This window comes from Pogona vitticeps, chromosome 3, assembly GCF_051106095.1.
Source record: "Pogona vitticeps strain Pit_001003342236 chromosome 3, PviZW2.1, whole genome shotgun sequence".
In the NCBI taxonomy this organism is placed as follows: domain Eukaryota; kingdom Metazoa; phylum Chordata; class Lepidosauria; order Squamata; family Agamidae; genus Pogona; species Pogona vitticeps.
The window spans coordinates 60,810,686-60,831,150 of NC_135785.1; the positions used below are offsets into that span (position 1 = coordinate 60,810,686).

General features: G+C 41.5%; 1 protein-coding gene across 2 annotated transcripts in view; it reads left to right on the top strand.

The window, feature by feature from the left end:
• RBM20 (RNA binding motif protein 20) overlaps positions 1-20,465 on the top strand; it is a 151,542-nt gene that overhangs the window by 101,859 nt on the left and 29,218 nt on the right. For both annotated transcript variants that reach the window (XR_012085624.2, XM_072995551.2), the window contains exons 3-4: positions 5,292-5,353; positions 18,616-18,710. Coding sequence is in view for 1 of the 2 variants with exons in the window: in XM_072995551.2 (XP_072851652.2) it covers positions 5,292-5,353; positions 18,616-18,710 (157 nt within the window). In the remaining variant the exon portion in view is untranslated. The remainder of the gene's footprint in view (positions 1-5,291; positions 5,354-18,615; positions 18,711-20,465) is intronic.

Genomic DNA, 20,465 nt, shown 5'->3' on the forward strand with positions numbered 1-20,465 from the left:
ACCAGTTGTTTCAATGACAAAGCCTTATTAGAGTTATTTAAGGTATTTGTTTTATCTTATGGGTTCTTACTTGGTTCTTGGAAACTCTGACTAACTTCTCAGGAACAATCTGGGTTTCTTTCTTTTCACAAAAAGAGCTGGGTAAATTATATGACCTGTCTAATACTGCTGGAGTTGTATACCTATAACTTTAACAGATTTGGCTTGTTCATACTCCATAGAAAAAACAGTGTCTCCTACTTCGAGGTAGATGTGCATAGACAATAATCTGATGTATGTACATAGAACATCTTTAATATAGAAAAATAAATTATTACTGTAGGGCTTTCTTTATAGCTAAAGGAAATCTTTTGTGAAGCGTATCTTACCTTTAAAACAATCAGACCCCTGGAATACAACCAAGCATTAAAAGAGCAGATAAACTAAAAGAGCAGATAAACATATGTTTTAAAAATACTTTCATTTGTGAATTTTAATGTAACTTGGACAACACAGTACATAACTGTACAGGTAATCGGCAGCTCATAATAAGAACATTTACACATGACAGTGAATGTGACTCAGTTAATTTCTTGGATGCAAACATTTCATATTACTGTAGTTTTAACTTGTTAGGTATGACTGGGGTCTATGCTGAGTTATGTAAATTATGATTTTGGTACTATACACTGTAAGCATGAATGTAATTCTGAATAATTATTGAGTCTTTGATTTGTTGAGTGTTTTCTACTCGCAAGCAAAGTTTGAGATGGTAACTTATTCTTTTCCCTGAAGCATTTTACATACAAGCCATTAGACAGAGAAAATAATTACTTGTGCATAAGGCTACTATTGTCCCTGTTCAAGATATACTACAGCCACAATACAAATCATAATTCAATTTTAATTTTTCTATTTATCCCCAGGTTTCCCATTGGTATGGGAAGTATCGCATATAAATGTACATGCCAGTTTCTCTAGACTCCCTCCAACATCTAGCACTAGTATTTTAGTGATGTGGCTTATCTTTGATGAGCTTAAATACCCTCTGTAGATCATCTTGACAGTATATTGCGAACTAATATGTATACCAACAGTAGCAGGTTTGAACTGGACAAAAGCATCTTGCGTTAGCACAACTGTCAGTACAAACCACTAGTGCTGTGTGAAGAGCTCAGTCTTAGTGTATGATTTGGCATGATGGCTGCATTTCAAAAACAACACACCTTCATTGTTGTGGTCGTTGTGTGTTACACATCTAGGTTTTGCCCTGTGCATGTATAGTGATCTTGGAGAGCTAAAGCAAAAGTGTTTTGGCAGGAGCCCTACCTGGCCACCTGCTGTTATAAATAGCCAAAGCCAGTCCCGTATTTCTGGTGCTTCATTCACAACTCAGATCTCTAGAGACACTGATTCCTGTAGTAATGATTTTTTAATCCTACTTTTACTACTCTTTTGGATCTCCCCTCAGCAAGGCAACTTCTACCTTTCCAGTTTGACTTGGTTTACTTTTACATCCCCTCCTCACATCACAACACTGAAGGCTCTTTTTTAGAAACACATCCAGTGCAGTAGCAAAATTCAACACATCAACAGTATCTCCAAGTGCTTCTTATTGGGTGTGGTCATGAAGTGCCAGCAGTACCAGAACCTCTGTACGTCTGGACTTTGCAACTGCCAGGTCTGCCCCTGAGCATCCTTATGGGAGAAAGTTCTTCAGACATCGGACCAGACAGCTCAGGCTTGAATACTTCCATTGCTTTTGATCTGTTTGTGACCTCCTCCTTCAGCTTAGCAATTATGGGCTTGATCTCCAATATTGCACTTGTCAACACTGAGTCTCCTTCTCTACCCCAAAACTTTTGGCATACCATTTCTTCAAGTGTGCCTTCTCTTACTGTCCAGTTCATAAGAACAAGAAACTCATGCAGGACAAATGGACCAATATTGCCTCTTCCTCTTGGAGCTTCCAACTAACCTCCTCAGGGCGCATAGCTGCTTCAGCACTAGTCAGTCCTTAGCTCCAAACCTGACAGCAACGGCTCTCCTGCTTCCAAGGCCCCCTTTGACACTGAAGGAAGGAGCAGAGAGTGTCCTATCTTCCAGAGCTCCCTTATCATCAAAACTGCCCCACAGGCCATCTACCAGCTTCTTACACAGGCAAGATTATCAATTCCTCAGAATCATCATGGCCTTGATCCTCTTTCCCTAGACTGATACTTCCATCTTGAAAGAATAAGATTCCATCTTATTATCCAATGGGTTGGAAGTCCTCAGCAGACTTCCATTTGCTATTTCAAACCCCCAGGGACCTGTTGGCTTCCTGTGACTGAACGTATCACCTTATTTGTTACTCACTGCAACTGCCACTACCCCACCCAGGGTAGGGATAGCTGGGAGGATATCTTTGATTATAGAATCCATGAACTCCAGACTCCTATTGATACTTGAACTGATCTTTATAAGGGTAGGGGAAAGGGATACAAAGGTTGGTCAGACACTTGGTTCTCCCCATCCTGACTAGTTCACAAGCCCCTCATTGCTTCCAGTTCTCCACCGGGGCCAAGTACCTGTCACTTGGGTGGTGCAGTCTGTGGCTGAAATCTAGTTCTCCACACTGACCTCAGCCAATTGATGCCCTTTAAAGATGATGGGTAATACCAGGCTGATGATTCCTTCTTCATTCATATTTGAGTGTTACACAATTTAAAATTACAGATGTATTACAGTGCAACATTCAGTGGATACCTGATGTACTCACAATGCTTTTCTACTCTTTAGGGAGGCTTCTTCTATGTCCCCCATGCCAGGCTGATGCAAACTCTCAAGTCCTCAAGTTTGTCCTGCCTCCTCAGGATCTGTCGTTGGTGCTCTTTTTGTCGCTTCCACTTCCAGTGGCTCTTTTTGGTTCAGGATGAAGCCAGTACCCTGAGCTTGGTAGGGCATTCAATTTTCCTGGAGTTGATCTCAGAGGGCTGAACAGTAACAGACCTCCCTCACTTCCTTTGCCTTTTGTCTAGGGGAATTGGACCCACTTCCCCATCCAAGGAAGAATCCAGTGGGTAGTCCTCCTCGAGGGCACAGAAGATAGAACTCCTCTGCAGCTTCTGCTCACCTTTCCCTCTCTGAGTCCATAGAGGGTGGACCTCTTTTTTTCCTCCTCTTCCTTTAAGGCCAGGTCCTGCCAACTGGTGTAGCTCATCAACCTCTGCCTCCTTTCTCCACCTGGGGCTTCAGTCCTGCTGTCTATGACATTGGGCCACCCTGTTGAGAGGGTCTCCATGAAGTCCCCTGGGGAGCATCTGATGCAGATGGCCTACCAGGGACAACAGGAGTGTTTCCCTCACACTCATCTACTGCCTTTTGATTTTGAGCCACCTCTTGGAACCAGTGTCAATCTCATTCTTGTTCTCCGATGCATAACCACTATTCCTAGTCTCCCATTTTGAGGCTCCATCTGGCATCAACATCAAAACTCTCTACCCTCTTCCTTCTCTTGATGTTCTCCAGGTCTCCATTGCACTTACCTTTATGCCTACAACGATCCCTACAGCTGGTACCAACCACCTATCTTTAGTCAGTATATGCTTCATCCTCCTTACCTGGCCCTTTACCTGAACACTAACAGGCCTCTTCACTGACCTACCTGGCATATCCCACAGTATTGACCTTGCATTTTCAGCTTCTGATACCGCCGTCTATAGCAACTGCCCAACAGTTACATAAGCTGACTTGGTGCAGGCTACTATGACTGGAACCTCTCTCTCCTTATATAGAATGCTTATTGAGAATGCTTTCCCCAATGGTTGGCCAGGATGACAGTATCTCCACTTCCTTCTCGTCTCTCAACCATCTCTCCCCTCCCTCTCCAAATGCTCTGGTGGAGAACAGAACACACTCTCAACTGTAGATAACATCCAGCCGTATGCTGACCAACTTTGTCATATTGCAGTTGTTTTAGACCTTGAGGTCAGTGCTCCACCAGACATTGTTACAGACTCTATTTTTCATTATAAAACCCAACCACTGGTGGCTATTCTTGTTCTATCATCACTCCTCTACAGTGCTCACCAGTTATAGTGTACTGTACTCTTTCTTCCGTCACCCCTACTTCCAGGAAGATTGAAAACCTTTATGAACTATTGGAAGAGGACTGCTCTTTCATTTTGAAACACCCTCTGCCAACTTCAATCATCATTGAAGTTGCTCAGGGCAAATCCAGAAGCAAACTGCGCTGACAAAGAGAGCAGAAAACATCATGCCTTAGGGCATAAAGTTTACTCCTTTGGTGCGTTTTCTCTTAGGTTGCTAACTATTAGATTTGCATGGGGAACTATCAACAGTTCCTCTGAGAGCAGATCACCCCTATCATTGACAAGCTGGGTGATGTCTTTCTGGCTGCTTTTTTTTACATTGGTACTCATTGCCTTGCTGCCTAGCAAATTACCACTGCCTGTTACATGACTGACTGCAAGGCCAAGATGCTGGCAACAACAGTCACCTTATGCCACCATGCCTGGCTCCTTCCTCCTGGCTTGTACTTCAATGAGGCAGGATTATTGTACAAGGACACAATTAAACCACAGTCAGAAAATGAGAACACATCAAGAGAAATGGCTATTGTTATGCCTTTTAACAGTATCTCAAACATCATTCATTCAATCTTTATTAGGGTAATTGACCAGCATAGTATCTCAAACATCACTCATCCTGGTTCTTCTGACCATAGGCTGGCCCCACCACATTATCCTATCACAGCCTAGCAGCTTTACCCCCATTCTACTACTTCTTCCTTCAAGCACCAGCTTCCAGATGCACAAAGAAAGAGAGAAATGAAAAAGCAAGGATGTAGCATCTCAACAACCCGAGGAGCCGAGAATCAGCCAACCTGCCCCATATTTTTCTGTCTTCCAGGCTTGTATTGGGCTAATTAGTTATCTGCTTGCCCATCAACAAAAACTGATCTACCGTACCTGTTCACTTTTTTCCCCCTAAATGGTGAAGCTAATGGAAATGGTCTTTTAAAATGAAGGATGAACTAACTATATATTGACTTGCAGAGTTTAAATTAGGTCATCAGATTTATGTGGATCAGATCCACACCAATTGTAAAACTAACCATCTGTTCTGCTAGCTGTACCATGTTTCAAATTACAAAATCCTATTTCCTCATAAATTTTTTAATAGTGTGGAAGCTTCCATAGAAATGAACAGAGTCTCCTAATGTTTGTTGTTTATAGGATATATTACATATAGCTATTGTGTTTATTTTCTTCCATTCATTTGTTACATTTCTCAAAATTTCCACCTAGGACTGGGATCAGCACATTAAAGGAAATCTTCATATTCAAAAATGCATGGCACTCTCAGAAAAGTGAGTATTTTAGTAAAACACCTTTGAGTTAAAGTTTAATCTGATTAGTTTTTATTACCCTTTTTAAAAAAAAATTGTTACTGGTACTAAAAATAATCTTAGACTTTAATACAATGCAGATGTGAATTGTAATGTAAACTGCAAACAAATAAAGATTTGTGTTTGTACATTTGCATGAGGACAACATACATGCACACCTATATGTTTGTAAATATCAAGATGTAGCCTCAAATATCGGGGTTCCTATTGTTTGTCTATCCACTGAAGCCTTTGGAACAAGATTTCTAAAGGAAAGCAAAAGTGTGCTGTTCTTCATGGTCTCTGTGAATGCACACTAATGGGTTAAGCCTGCACCTGCGCAGACATCTCTGGAATATTCTAGAACTTAAAGCTGTTAAGAAATGCCCCGCCCCCTCAGCCCACGAAGTCCACCTGCCCTCAGAGTTACCTCAGTTCTTTTTTGCTGCCGCTGCATGAGATCTCTTCTTCGAGCTGCTGCTCTTCTATCATTCTACAACTCCTAAAAAGAACACAATTTTCACTAATCTTTGTCTTTCCTTGCATCTAAATAGCAAGAGACTTTATCCAAAGCCTCGTTCCCCTTCCTTCCTTGGCCATTTATGGCACCCCCCATTCAAAAAGTGTGCTAAGTGCCCTAATAAGATCGCCTCTACAGATGGCCATAAAACCTGCCTATTTTGCCTGGGAGAATCCCACCAGACCGCTTCCTGCTCGATCTGTAAGAGCTTTGGGAAACAGGCACTTAAACTTAGAGAACAATGGCTGCGATCTTTTATCTGGCAACAGTCCCTCCAGCCCCCTCCGATTATGGAGCCCTTGCCCAGCGCGGAGATTCCAGCTCATGCTGCACATGTTGCTTCTCCAACCCCTTCCAAGGCATCTCAAGTATCCAAACACAAACCCACCATAAAATCTGAGACCAAAACAGCCCCTGCAGCCAAACCTGCTATGACTTTGACCCAAAAAAGAAGAAAAAAAATCTTCTGACTCACATATTCCGCCACCAAGGGATTTGCCAGTACAGGACCAACCTACCATCCAAATCTATTCCTCGGAGGATGCACTCACAGTTCCCTCCGCTCAGCCTGAGTCTCCCATCCTGGCTCACTTTCCAACTTCACCTGGTACAGCAGAGGTTACCCTGGTATAGAAATTGCTCCATTCAAGGCCAGTCTCCACCGCTCACTCTGCTTCATCCAGTGAGCACGACTCTGTACCACTTCCTCCACCCTCTCCTCCCAGGAAGAGGCTAAAGAAGGATCAACATCATATGGATCAAGATGAGGAAGATGACAGACCCATAACACCTTCTGGGTCATTTGTCTCCCGAGAGCCACGGAAAAAGCATCGTTGTTGTTTAGTCGTTTAGTCGTGTCCGACTCTTCGTGACCCCATGGACCAGAGTACACCCGGTCCTCCTATCTTCCACTGCCTCCCGGAGTTGTGTCAAATTCATGTTGGTTACTTCGATGACACTGTCCAACCATCTCATCCTCTGTCATCTCCTTCTCCTTCTGCCTTCACACTTTCCCAGCATCAACGTCTTTTCCAGGGAGTTCTCTCTTCTCATGAGATGGCCAAAGTACTGGAGCCTCAGCTTCAGGATCTGTCCTTCCAGTGAGCACTCAGGGTTGATTTCCTTTAGAATTGATAGGTTTGTTCTCCTTGCAGTCCAGGGGACTCTCAGCACCACAATTCAAAGGCATCAATTCTTCGGCGGTCTGCTTTCTTTATGGTCCAGCTCTCACTTCCAGACATCACGACAGGAAAAACCATAGCTTTGACTATTCGGACTTTTGTTGGCAGGGTGATATCTCTGCTTTTTAAGATGCTGTCGAGGTTTGTCATCGCTTTCCTCCCAAGAAGCAGGCGTCTTTTAATTTCATGGCTGCTGTCTCCATCTGCAGTGATCATGGAGCCCAAGAAAGTAAAATCTGTCACTGCCTCCATATCTTCCCCTTCAGTTTCCCAGGAGGTGATGGGACCAGTGGCCATGATCTTAGTTTTTTTGATGTTGAGTTTCAGACTGTTTTTTGCACTCTCCTCTTTCACCCTCATTAAGAGATTCTTTAATTCCTCCTTACTTTCTGCCATCAGAGTGGTATCATAAAAGAGTCAGACTCTATGACTCCCCGGAGTGCTCTGAACCCGTTTACCGACGCTCTCAATACCGAGCTCATTGGTACCGTCCAGCCAAGCTCAAGTATTATCGGAACCATCGTCATCGTAAACATTATTATTACTACGACTCTGACACTTCAGACTCATATTTTTCCCCATGGTACCATCATCGGTACAGGGACGACTGCCGATGTTTGTCTTCCTCGGACTCTGACTTGGTACCATCATCTCCAGTACTGAAACGCAAGTCTTGCAAATGGCAACCCGACTCACGTACCCAGTCAGTACCATCTAAGAACTCTTGAGCCACGGTACCATCCTGATGCTCCCGTTCGCATTCAGTACAAGAACACACTCAATCTTCGGATAGTAGACACTCTAGTCAACTCCAACAACATGTTGCCTCGATACCACAAACTACCCCTCCGGTACCACAACCCACATCGGTACCGGCTCAACAAACCTCTTCCAAATTAAGGCATGCCACCTCTGTACCAACACCTTCACGGTACGATACTGTCTCTCCAGCACCCTCTATCTGCTCATCCATGTCTAATTCCTCCCATTCCTCCATGGTACAGGACTCTCCTCCCAACCTCCCCACACCTAATTCTGATTCCAGTGATCATCATCCTCCAACTCCATACGATGACTTTTCCGCTTACTAACCACTAATCCTAAGGATTGCCAAAGCCATGGAACTTGATGTCCAACAACCTTCGCAATCTCAGTCAGACAAAGTATACGAGGATATTAACACTCAACAATGTTTACCTTTCAGCATGAGCTTCATTCCTTTTCTGCTAGAATTGGCTAAACAAATCTGGACGAAACCCTCGTCCATACCACAGATGTCTTGCAAGGTGGAGAATTTTTACAGGACACATGGAGATGCAACTGCATTTCTCTTCAAACATCCGCCACCTAATTCTCTTATCGTTGACGCCACCCTAACAAGGGTCCGTAATAGGTCCTCCACTACCCCCAGCAACAAGGAGGGTAGAAAATTGGACATTGCAGGGTGCAGAGGATACTCCCTGGCATCATTCAATCTGTGGGCTGCAAATTACATAGCAACAATGGGAGCATACCACCGCTACCTTTGGAATAAGGTTCTGCCATCTCTCCAGTCAGCCTCCGGAGAATATAAGACTCAACGACTAGCTTTCCATCGAGAAGCCATGGCACTTGCGAGGCAGGAAAGAATCACTGCCAGACATATTATTGATTCCTCTTCCAGACAACGGGGTTTTTTTTTGCATTTTTTTTGCATTTTTAAAAATATATATACACATATCCATACATAGACATATATATACACACATATGCCTAAATCTCTATCTACAAACGATACATACTGTAGAGCTTAGCCTACAAGCCTTTTATATAGTAACACATTTCTTTCAGCAGTGTCTCCTCATTATTCCTTTTGGTCACTTACTTTCTATTTATTACAAAGTTTTTGTTTTCCACCATTTGTAGAACATGTTCCAGCTTTCATAGTAAGTTGATTTTTCTTGCCCTTTTAGTCTCTTTGTAAGTCTATCCATTTCTGCGCACTCTAGTATTTTTTTGATTATCAATTCATCTTTTGGTGGGTCTCCCTCCTTCCATACTTGTGCCCATGCTAATCTAGCAGCTGTAAGGACATGTGATATTAAGTAGTAACTTTGCTTATTTATATTATTTGGTATTAATCCCAATAAAAAAGTTTCTGGTTTAAATTGTATTTCTTGCTTAATCATTTGTTTAATCCATGTATACATTTTGACCCAATATTTCTTTGCAATATCACATGTCCACCATGTGTGGTAATAGGTTCCTTCTTGTTTTTTACATTTCCAGCACTTATTCAAAATATTGGCAGAAATTTTTGCAAGTCTGGATGGAGGGAGATGCCATCTATAAAACATTTTGTACAGATTTTCCTTATAAGACATTGCTAATGTTAATTTAAGATTTTTAGTCCACATTTGTTGCCATTTCTCAAGTTCAATACTATATCCAAAATTTTTTGACCATTTTACCATTGTTTCCTTAACCTCCTCATCTTGAGTGTCCCGTTGTAATAAAAACTTGTATGCTTTTTGAATTTGTTGTTTTTCTGTAGTGAGTAGTATTTTATCAAGTGCTTTGTATTCACTATAAAATCCTCGTGTTTTTTTTATCTTGATTGTAAATCGATTGCAGTTGTAGTTGGGGCCACCATGAAAAAGTCAGTCCTTGACTCTCTAGTTGATCTTTTGTCTTTAATAGTCCTTCCTCATTTAGGAGCTCGTTATAAGTCGTTATTTTCTCAAATTTCAATAGATTTGGGTGTGTGAATGCTTCCATCGATGAGATCCACCTAGGAGTTTTCATATATATTTTACATTTAATTTTTCCCCAGACTTTTAGTAAAGAATTTCTTATTATATTTCTCTCGAAGTATTTATGGGTTTTTGCTTTCCCATACCATAAGAAGGCATGCCAGCCCACCTGAAGGTCATGTCCTTCTAAATATAGTATTCTTTTGTTTTTTAATTTTATCCACTCCTTAATCCAATTCAGAACACTCGCTTGATAATATAAATTCCAATTCGGTAGGCCAAATCCTCCTCTTTCTTTTGCATCTTGTAACAGTTTACGTTTAATTCTGGGTTTCTTCCTTTGCCATATAAATTTTGTAACTAAAGTATTTAACTCTTGGAAAAATTTCTGCTTTAATTTAATTGGTAAGTTTTGAAAGAGGAAAATTACTTTTGGAAGGATGTTCATTTTGATCGTTGCAATTTTACCTAGAAAGGATAATTGTAATTTCTCCCATCTTGTCAGCTCTTGTTTAATATGTTCCAGGAGTTTCCCATAATTGTCTTCCTTTAATGAGGAACCTCTAGCAGTCAAATTTATTCCTAAATATTTTACTTTCTTGGCTATTTGAATTCCTGTCTGGGATGTAAGTTGAGTCTTTTGTTCCTGAGTTAGATTTTTGGTTATAAATGTTGTTTTTTCTTGGTTTATTTCTAGTCCAGCTACATGGCCATATTCCTTTATTTGCTGAAGTAAATTTGGGGCTGTTTCCACTGGATTTTCCAGAATAAAGACCAAATCGTCCACAAATGCTTGGAGTTTGTATGTTTCATCTTTAATCTTTGTTCCTTGTATTTCTTCATTTTTTCTTACTTCTCTATTCAGTATTTCCAATGAAAGAATAAAGAGTAGAGGAGAGAGTGGGCACCCTTGTCGTGTACCTTTAGTAATTTCGATTTTGTCTGTTCCTTCTCCATTTACGATTATTTTTGATATTTGCCTTGTGTAAATTGCTTTTATCATGTTTAGAAAGTTTCGTACAACGTCCATGACCTCCAATTGTGTTTTTATAAATTCCCAGTTTAGATTGTCGAAAGCTTTTTGGGCATCTAAAACTAAAAGCGCCATTTGTTTTTCTGGGTGTTCTTCATAATATTCTAAGATATTTATTATTGTTCTTATGTTGTTCTTTAATTGTCGTTTGGGGAGGAAGCCATTTTGATCTTCATGTATGAATTGTACTAAATATTTTTTCAATCTTTCCGCCATGACACTTGCAAATATTTTATAGTCTACGTTAAGTAGTGAAATTGGCCTATAGTTCCCTATTTGAGTTAGATCTGTTCCTTCCTTAGGTAATAGTGTGATGTTTATTTCCAGCCAGGTTTCCGGAATCGCTGCTTCTTTTAATGCTTGATTACACACCTTTTTTAGTGGTTCCAATAATTCTTCTTGAAATATTTTATAGTATTCCGCGGGGAGTCCATCTGGACCAGGAGTTTTCTCATTTTTTTGCTTATTTATATTTTCCATTATTTCCATCTTTGTTACTTCAGCATTCATCATCTTTTTTATTTCTTCTGGTATTTTGGCGAGATTTGCTCTTTCCAAATAGTTTCTTATCTTCTTCTCATCTACTACTCGCGCTTTATAAAGATTGGTATAAAATTCCTTTATTATGTTATGTATTTGGCTTTTCTGAGTTTGTAGTACACCTTTTTTGTCTTTTATTCTATTTATTAATCTTTTTTCTTTTTGTTTCTTCAATTTATATGCTAGCCAGCATCCTGGTTTGTTTGCATTTTCGAAGAAATCTTGCTTTGCGGCCTTTATTTGTTGTGCCATTTCTTCTGTTTCTATAAGATTCATTTTATGTTTCAGGATGTTCATTTCTTTTTTCACCAATTTGTTGTTAGGGTTGTTTTGTAGCTCTAGTTCCAACTTCTTGTGTTCTTCTTTCATATTATTGTATCTCTGTCTTTTTGTTTTATTCCTTTTGATTATATATGATATTGCCAATCCACGGAATACCGCTTTTGCTGCATCCCATATCGTCTGTGTCGAAGTGTGTTGTGTTTCATTTTCTTTGAAATAGTGTTTCATTTCTTTTTTCGCATTATTTATAAATTCTTGTTCTTTCAGGATCTTTGTATTGAGTGTCCACCTTCCTTTTTGTTTCACTTCTCCTTTCCTGGTAATTTTAAGTGGGTTATTGTCTGCCCATATGTTTGTTTGTATATTTACTTCCTCTATTCCTATCCTCAACCCAGATGTTGTCCATATCATATCGATCCTGGACCAGGATTCATGTCGATTTGAGTAGAAAACATATTGTAGCTTGTCTTCATTGTGTCTTCTCCAAGTATCTTCCAGTCTAAGCTCTTCTGTCATTTGGAAAAATATTTAGGGTAGTGTATTTCTTTTCTTTTTCCCTTTATGATTCTTTTTGTAGTCTTTTACTGGATCCACTATGGCGTTGAAGTTCCAGACAACTGTTATCAGCCATAGCCTTGCAAAGGCATGCCTGGCTCAGATCTGCCCAAATTCCTGATGACGTCCAGCTCCAAATTGAAGACTTACCCTTCAATGGCTCGGGCCTCTTTGACAATAATACAGACAACGTCCTCGAAAAGCTGCAGAAATTAAAGAAAACTACACAATCATATAATACATTACCATATTACAAGTTGCAACAGCCCCAATGCCACTGCCCTCACTCATACTACCAGCCTAAACCATACTATGACAAAACCAGTTACTCCACCCAGGCCTCCTCCTCTTACTAACCCAGAACCACTTTTCAGCGTCAGTATCCCAAACAGTCCTTTCGCCAATCTGTCAAGAAGCAGAAGCAGAATCTTTCACTCATGTCTTTACCCTCTTCCACCACAACCTCTCACTCGACTTTCCGCCCACCTATAATTATCAACATTAATCACCGCAGGCACCTGGGTACTTACCATTGTTGCCACAGGCTATGCCATCGAGTTCATCTCCATACCACCATCCACCGTCCTTCTTCTAGAAATAAAATCCCTTCTGTCAAAAGATGCCATCAGTCCTGTCTCTCCTTCAGATCATCAAAGCGGATCTTTCCCCCATTACTTTACAGTCCCGAAACGAGATGGAGGACTAAGACTTATTATAGATCTTTGACATCTAAATTACTACATCTTTACACAACATTTCTGTATGGTGACGTCGGAGCGAATTCTCCCTATTCTACAACAAGGCATCTGGTTCACCTCCATAGACTTAAGTGATGCATACTTTCATATAACCACTTGCCAGGATCATTGCAGATTCCTCCGGTTTGCCGTAGGAGACCAGGTCCATGAATTTGCAGCCTTACCATTCGGCCCCTCCATGGCTCCAAGGGTGTTTACCAAGTGTATGGTGCTTGTGGTGGCCCACCTTTGCACCCTGGGCATCTCAATATACCCTTACATAGACAACTGGCTGCTTGTGTCGCCGTCCCCATGGCAGGCAGTCACAGATGTTTGTACCACCATCTCTCCTCTCGTGGACCTCGGCCTACGGGTAAACAAAACCAAATCAGTTCTCCATCCAACTCAACGCATCACTTACATAGGAGCCATTCTCAACTCTGTCAAAGCAAGAATATTTCTCCCTCGAGAAAGGATAGTAAAGCTTCACTCCCTCATCACTCATTTCTGTCCAAACTCCTGTGTCACGGCTCACTCCACTCAGTGCTTGCTTGGCCTCATGGCCTCCACAACATAAACCATATTGCATGCCAGACTGAAGTTACGCACCCTCCAGTCCTGGTACCACACACTCTTCGACCCCATGATGGACCCTCAGTGAAAACTCCTCAAGGTCTCCCCCAGCTCAGCTCAGTTGGTGAGACAACTCGGACAACCTACTCATCGGTCGTCCTTTTGCTCCTCTCCAACCATCTATCCAAATAACCACAGATGCGAGCTGGGGGGCACACTGCAACAAGCACTCCATCCATGACACCTGGACTGCCACAGAAGTCTCCTTGGACATAAACAACCTGGAGCTTCTAGCCATATTCAAGGTATGCAGGGCCTTCGAACCACTCATCATAAGCAACGTCATCCAAATAACAACCGACAACATGACAGTGTTGTTCTATGTCAACAAGCAGGGAGGCACCCACTCCCCCCAGCTCCTATACCTTGCAGTGCAGTTTTGGGAGTGGTGCATGGAGTGGCACATCTTCCCAGTGGCGGTCTACATAGCCACACATGACAATGTCATAGTGGACCAGTTCAGCTGCAAGTGGACTCAGATTCACGAGTGTTCCTTTCATCAGCCGACCTTTCTACACCTTTGCAACCTCTGGGGACAACCCGAGGTTGACGTCTTCACCACTCCTCAAAACGCCAAATGCTCCAGAGCGGGCACCGGCCAAGGATCTCAGGGAGACGGACTGATGATGGACTGGTCCACCAACTTCCTCTACCCCTTTCCACCCATTCCTCTGATACTCAGAACCATATCAAAGATCATGTGCAAACAGGCGAATGTGATCCTCATTGTCCCGTGGTGGCTGAGGCAGCCGTGGTTCACTACCCTGTGCTCCATCAGCATCAACTGCCTCCATCTGCCCCTGATACCAGACCTTATTACTTAACACCAGGGATGGACCTATCACCCTGACCTCCAAACGCTACAACTCACCATGTGGAGGATCAAGGCTTGATAGAAAATATCCTGGCACATTCCCGCAAGCCATCCACCACTAAACTGTATTCATACAAGTGGGCTACCTTTCTCCGTTTTGCTAAATGTTACGATTTACCTACAAAGCCAACTACCCTCAATGCTGTTGTCCAGTTCCTCATGCATCTGTTTGATCAACAACTATCCTTATCAACCATTAAAGTCCATCTTTCTGCCATTATTGCATACCAACCTAAGACTGCGACGCTACCATGATTTTCAGGCACCCTACACTCAAACGATTTTTGAGAGGTGTAGCTCACATGTGTCCTCCTGCTCCACAACCCACTCCACAATGGTCACTCTCCCTTGTCCTCCACTACCTCTTGAGGCCACACTCTGAACCTCTTGCCACTGCCTCGGAACACCGACTCTCCCTCAAAACTCTGTTCCTCGTGGCAATCACCTCTGCAAGGAGAGCATCTGAACTTGCAGCCTTGAGAATTGACAAACAATTTCTTCATTTTCACCCAGACAAAGTTACCTTATTTCCGGACATTTCTTTCTTACCTAAGATAGTTTCTAACTTTCATCTTTCACAACTGATTGTACTTCCTGCCTTCTTCCCGTCACCCTTGTCAGACCTTGAAAGGTCTCTTCACATGTTGGACACTAAGAGAGCCTTGGCATTCTATTTGTCTCGGACTGCTTCCTTCCAAAGGTCCAAAAGGCTCTTCATCACCCTCCACCCACCTCACAGAGGATCCTATATCTCCTCTCAGACTTTGTCATGGTGGATGGTATCAACAATTAAATTGGCATACCAGCTCACCAGAAAACCTTTGCCTGTCAACATCAAAGCACACTCAGTCAGAGCCACTGCTACCTCTGCAGCATTTTTGCATGGCATCCCGATTCCAGACATTTGTAAGGCCGCCATGTGGTCTACACCATGTACCTTCACTGCACAACTTCAGATTGGACTTAGAGCGAAGGCAGATGCATCCTTTGGGAGGGCAGCTCTTTCATCTATCCTTCAGTGATGTCCCTCCTCCTCTGAGGTAAGCTTGTCAGTCACCCATTAGTGTGCATTCACAGAGACCATGAAGAAGAAAGAGATTACCTACCTGTAACTCTGGTTCTTCGAGTGGTCCTCTGTAAATTCACACTTCCCACCCGTCCTCCCCTCTGTCAGTCACTTCTGTATCTACTGATGCAGCAGCGGGCTGTTACCAGAACTGAGGTAACTCTGAGGGCAGGTGGACCTCGTGGGCTGAGGGGGCGGTGCATTCCTTAACAGCTTTAAGCTAGAATATTCCGGAGATCTATGCTCAGGCGCAGACGTAACCCATTAATAAGAATTCACAGAGGAGCACTCGAAGAACCAAAGTTACAGGCAAGTAACCTCTCTCAGCCCCATAGTTCTTAAAGCACTTTCTGGGCAGTCTACAATTTTATTATGCAGGCTCTATATTGCCTGTCGAGCAAGCTGGGTACTCAGTTTATCAACTTGGAAGGATGGAAGGTTGAGTCAATCTCAAGCCAGCTACCTGAGCCCAGGATCAAACTCAGGTCATGAGCAGAGTTTTCACTGCAGTACTGCAGTTTAATCACTGTGCTTTGAGCTCATGAGACATATGTTGGGGCTTTTTTGGTGGTTGCTGTGAAGTTAATGAACTCCTTACCAAGGAAGGCCTGGCCTCCTTCTTGTTTTCTTCATGTCTGTAGACCATTATATTCAGGTAGCACTATAGCACCTCCCCTTGCTGCTTAAAGAAAAGTCTTATGTACCTGATTGTTTGAAATATGTAGTCATGAGCCCTGAAAAACAGTGTAGGGTGTATCCAAATCAGAGAATGGGCTGAGCCACTTTTAATTTTATTGCATTGTATTTTATTTCAACTTATATACCATCCCATAGCGCAAAGTACTCTTTGGGTGGTTCATAGCATAGGCATATGAACAACAGAGAATAATACAAATACATACCCTATTTTAGCTCAGTCTTTTCCCATGGGACAGACTATGAACCTCTAGACAAATGTGATGTGCATGTGGAGAGGGCAGGAATGCAGCTGGGGATTGATAAATAAATAGCCAAAGAATATCTTACCACCTTGAAGAGCTTCAAATCTTAAGGGCCAGATTAACTGCATCCAAGAGTACTGAAGGAATTGGTTGAAGAACTCTCGGAACCGCTGTCCATTATTTTCTTGAAATCATGGGAAATGGGTGAGGTGCCAGATGACTGGATGAGGGCCAGTGTTGTCCCTATCTTCAAAAAGGTCAAAAAAGAGGAACCTGGGAACTACTGGCCAATCAGTCTGTTGTCAAACCCAAGGAAAAATCTGGAACAACTCATGAAACAGTCTCTATACAAGCACCTAGAAAACGATCCAGTAGTAACTAGAAGCTAATACGGATTTGTCAAGAACAAATCCTGCCAGATTAATCTGATCTCATTTTTTGATCAGGTAACCTCCCTGATAGACAGATGGAATGTTGTGACTTCAGCAAAGCTTTTGACCAAGTGCCTCATGGTATCCTGATTAGAAGCTAAGGTGTGGGCTGGACAGATGAAGAGGGTGATGATTAATGCCTCCTTCTCCAACTGGGAGGAAGTAACAAGTGGGGTAGCCCAAGGCTCAGTCTTGAGTCCAGTGCTCTTCAACATTTTTGTTAATGACTTGGATGAGGAAGTGCAGGGAATGATTGTCAGATCTGCAGATGATACAAAATTGGACAGAATAGTGAATACCCTGGAAGACAAAAACAAAATTCAAAATGATCTTGATAGGCTGGAGCACTGGGCTGAAAACCACAGAATGAAATTCACAGTGCAACGTACTGTGCCTCAGAAAAAGAAACCAATGCACAGTTGCAAGATGAGAATATCTGGCTCAGCAATACTACAAGCAAGAATGATCGTGGACTTGTCATAGATCACAAAGTGAATATGAGGGAACAGTGTGATGTGGCTGCAAAAAAAGGCAAATGCTATTTTAGGCTGCATTAATAGAAGTATAGTTTCCAAATCCCGCGAGGTGCTGGTCCCCTTCTATTCAGCACTGGTTAGGCCTCACCTTGAGTATTGTGTCCAGTTCTGGACACCACACTTCAAGAAGGATGCTGACAAATTGGAACAAGTTCAGAGGATGGTGGCAAATCAGGGGGCTGGAAACCAAGCCCTATGAGAAAGAATTGGGCATGTTTAGCATTGAGAAAAGAAGAGAGAGGTGATATGCTAGCACTTTTCAAATATTTGAAAGAGGGGCAGGATCTATTCTCAATCGTCTCAGAGTGCAGGACACACAACAATGGGTTCAAGTTACAGGAAGCCAGATTTTGGTTTAATATCAGAAAAATCTTCCTAAGTGTTAGAGCAGTACAACAGTGGAACCAGTTACCTTGAGAGGTGGTGAGTACTCCAACACTGGAGGCATTAAAGAGAAACTTAGACAACCACCTGGCAGATATCCTTTGATTTCTATTCTTGCTTCAAGCAGAGGGTTGGACTTGATAGCCTTATAGATGCCTTCCAACTTCACTATTCTATGATTCTATCGCTGAAATTTTGACTGTCTTTTCTACCCGCCATCTATAGTCTTCCTGATTTATAACACCATATTCTAGTAAATGCTCTTGAGCTGTGACTTATAAAATCAATTTGACAGGTGATCTTTTTGTATCTCTTCTAGCAACAACAACCCCAAGCATTTAAACCAGGACTCTGTTCCCCTAAATAGCTCACACGACAGTCTGTTACTTGAGCAAGTCAAACATTTCAGAAGCTTTTAGGATATATAACTGGCACTGTGTAAAAGAAGCCCCTTTAGTTTATATGAGTGATTTCTGCAAATGATCTCTTCTGGTCAGTTTACCAAGGTGCTCTTATAAAAGACTCAGAAGTGTGAAGGCAGGAGGAGAAGGGGACGACAGAGGATGAGATGGTTGGACAGTGTCATCAAAGCAACCAACATGAATTTGACCCAACTCCAGGAGGCAGTGGAAGACAGGAGGGCCTGGCGTGCTCTGGTCCATGGGGTCACGAATAGTTGGACACGACTAAACGACTAAACAACAAAAGCTCCTTAATGGGAAAATGCAGTAAATAAATCAAAGAAACAAATAACATGTGTTCTAGTTTTCCTGAGTTTCAACCCTTTTTTCCTTTCTAGGACTAACACTAAGTGTGTATTCAGTTCGGCAGAAGGACTGTTGCACTCTTCTTCTCTGAATAACACACCCGTGTTTAATCTTTCCAGTGCTGAAGGTAAATTTAAATTAAAATTTTAAAAAATATATAGCTGGTATTCAGTTGTAGGAAGTACACATTTTTCACTGTTTGTTTATGGGTACAAAGCCTAATGGTTATATATTAGAATGTTTATGCTGGAAATGTTTTGTTTCTGATTGCTGACTTCTTTGATCTTGTTATCTGTTATCTGCTGATATTACATTCCTACCATTGGATTAGTTAGTTCTGTTTACTGCTTGTGACTTTTCATGTTCTTTCTATTTTAATATTGTTTGTTGTGTTCATGATTATTTTTAAATATTTGTTTGCTACTCTGGAAAGTCTTGAATTTGAAAACTATTTGATTTCCTTTATGTCATTAAAATCCTTTAAATAAATAGATAAATAAACTGAGTTTGGAAATTTAGAAAGTCTAAACATCTAAAGCAATTGTCTTTAGGATCCCAGCTAAAAATGTCAAAAAGCACAAACCATGGCCATTTCATTGTAGCAGTTTCCTTGCAACACACCACAGAGAGAGTTTTAGCAGTCAAACTCTACTGGGTGACATAAGAAGATAGTATTTGTCCACACTCACGCATTATCCCCAGGTATTCTGGGTTTGTTCTGGGTCATTCTGATAAACTATTTGTTGCAGATTTGAATAGATCATTCTAGTATTGGTGTCCACACCAGGGGAGGGTATTTGTTGCTGGATATACCTGTTGGATATGCCCAAACTGTACCTAATACATACACATCTAAAATAGCTCCCTAAGGTCTGACTGTGAATTTAGATTTCTCTCCCCTTTTGCCTATCTTCTGAGCCCTTTCTATGCCTAACTCACTCTCCCTTAACTTGCTCTTTTTCATTCCTTGCCCACTATTCTTAGACCTTCATGTTAAACTTTTGAATATTAATTCTTTTCTTCTTAGTTTTCATTTTTGAACTGTGTTACAGTGCAATATCATTAAAAAAAAATTAAAAAGCAGAAACCAGAACAGCTGATACCTTCTCTGCCCTCTTCCTGCCCCCTTCCCTGTCTTCTCCTTCCCTCCCTGTTTTACTTGTCCATAATTCTCAAACTTTGGGTTATGGTACAAAAAAGAATATATATAATGTTCACTAATAAATGTTGGTTTGTGCTACAAAAAAGAAAGCAGAACAGCTGGTGTCTTCTCTGTCCTCTCCCCACCTGCTTTACTGTCCTGCCTTCCCTCACTTACTGCTTGCCATTCCCAAATCTTCACCTTTTGGTGACAATGTTTTTCCAGGTTTGTTTTTATTTTTCTTTTTTTTTTTTTTTAGTGTTCACTTTTGTGTTATGGTATAAAAGAGCTAACATAAAACACACACATGCAAGAGAACGTGATATTTCAAGAAAACTGAAAATAAGAGACAGTAAGCCCTTTCTCTCGGTCCCACCACCCTCACAGCAGGTTGCTTTCAAATATATTTTTACTATTGAATTTATTTACCATTTTTAATATAACACTTGTATAATTCTTTTTAAATATTTGAAAACATTTTTAGTTTTTAAATACATATTGTCTTTTTAATTATGTAAGCTGCCTTTCATCATTATATACTAGTAAGCCTGAACCACAGGTGGGACATTTTGTTGTTTTTGAATTACAGTTCCCAGAATCTCATAATGAGCATGATCAGTAGCCATGCTGCCTCTGGAATTCTGGGAGTTGCACTCCAAAAGCAAGAACCCTGAACATTTCCCAGCTGTGGTCTGAGCTGATGGAGAATGATAGGGAAGTATGAGATCATAGAGGAAACCT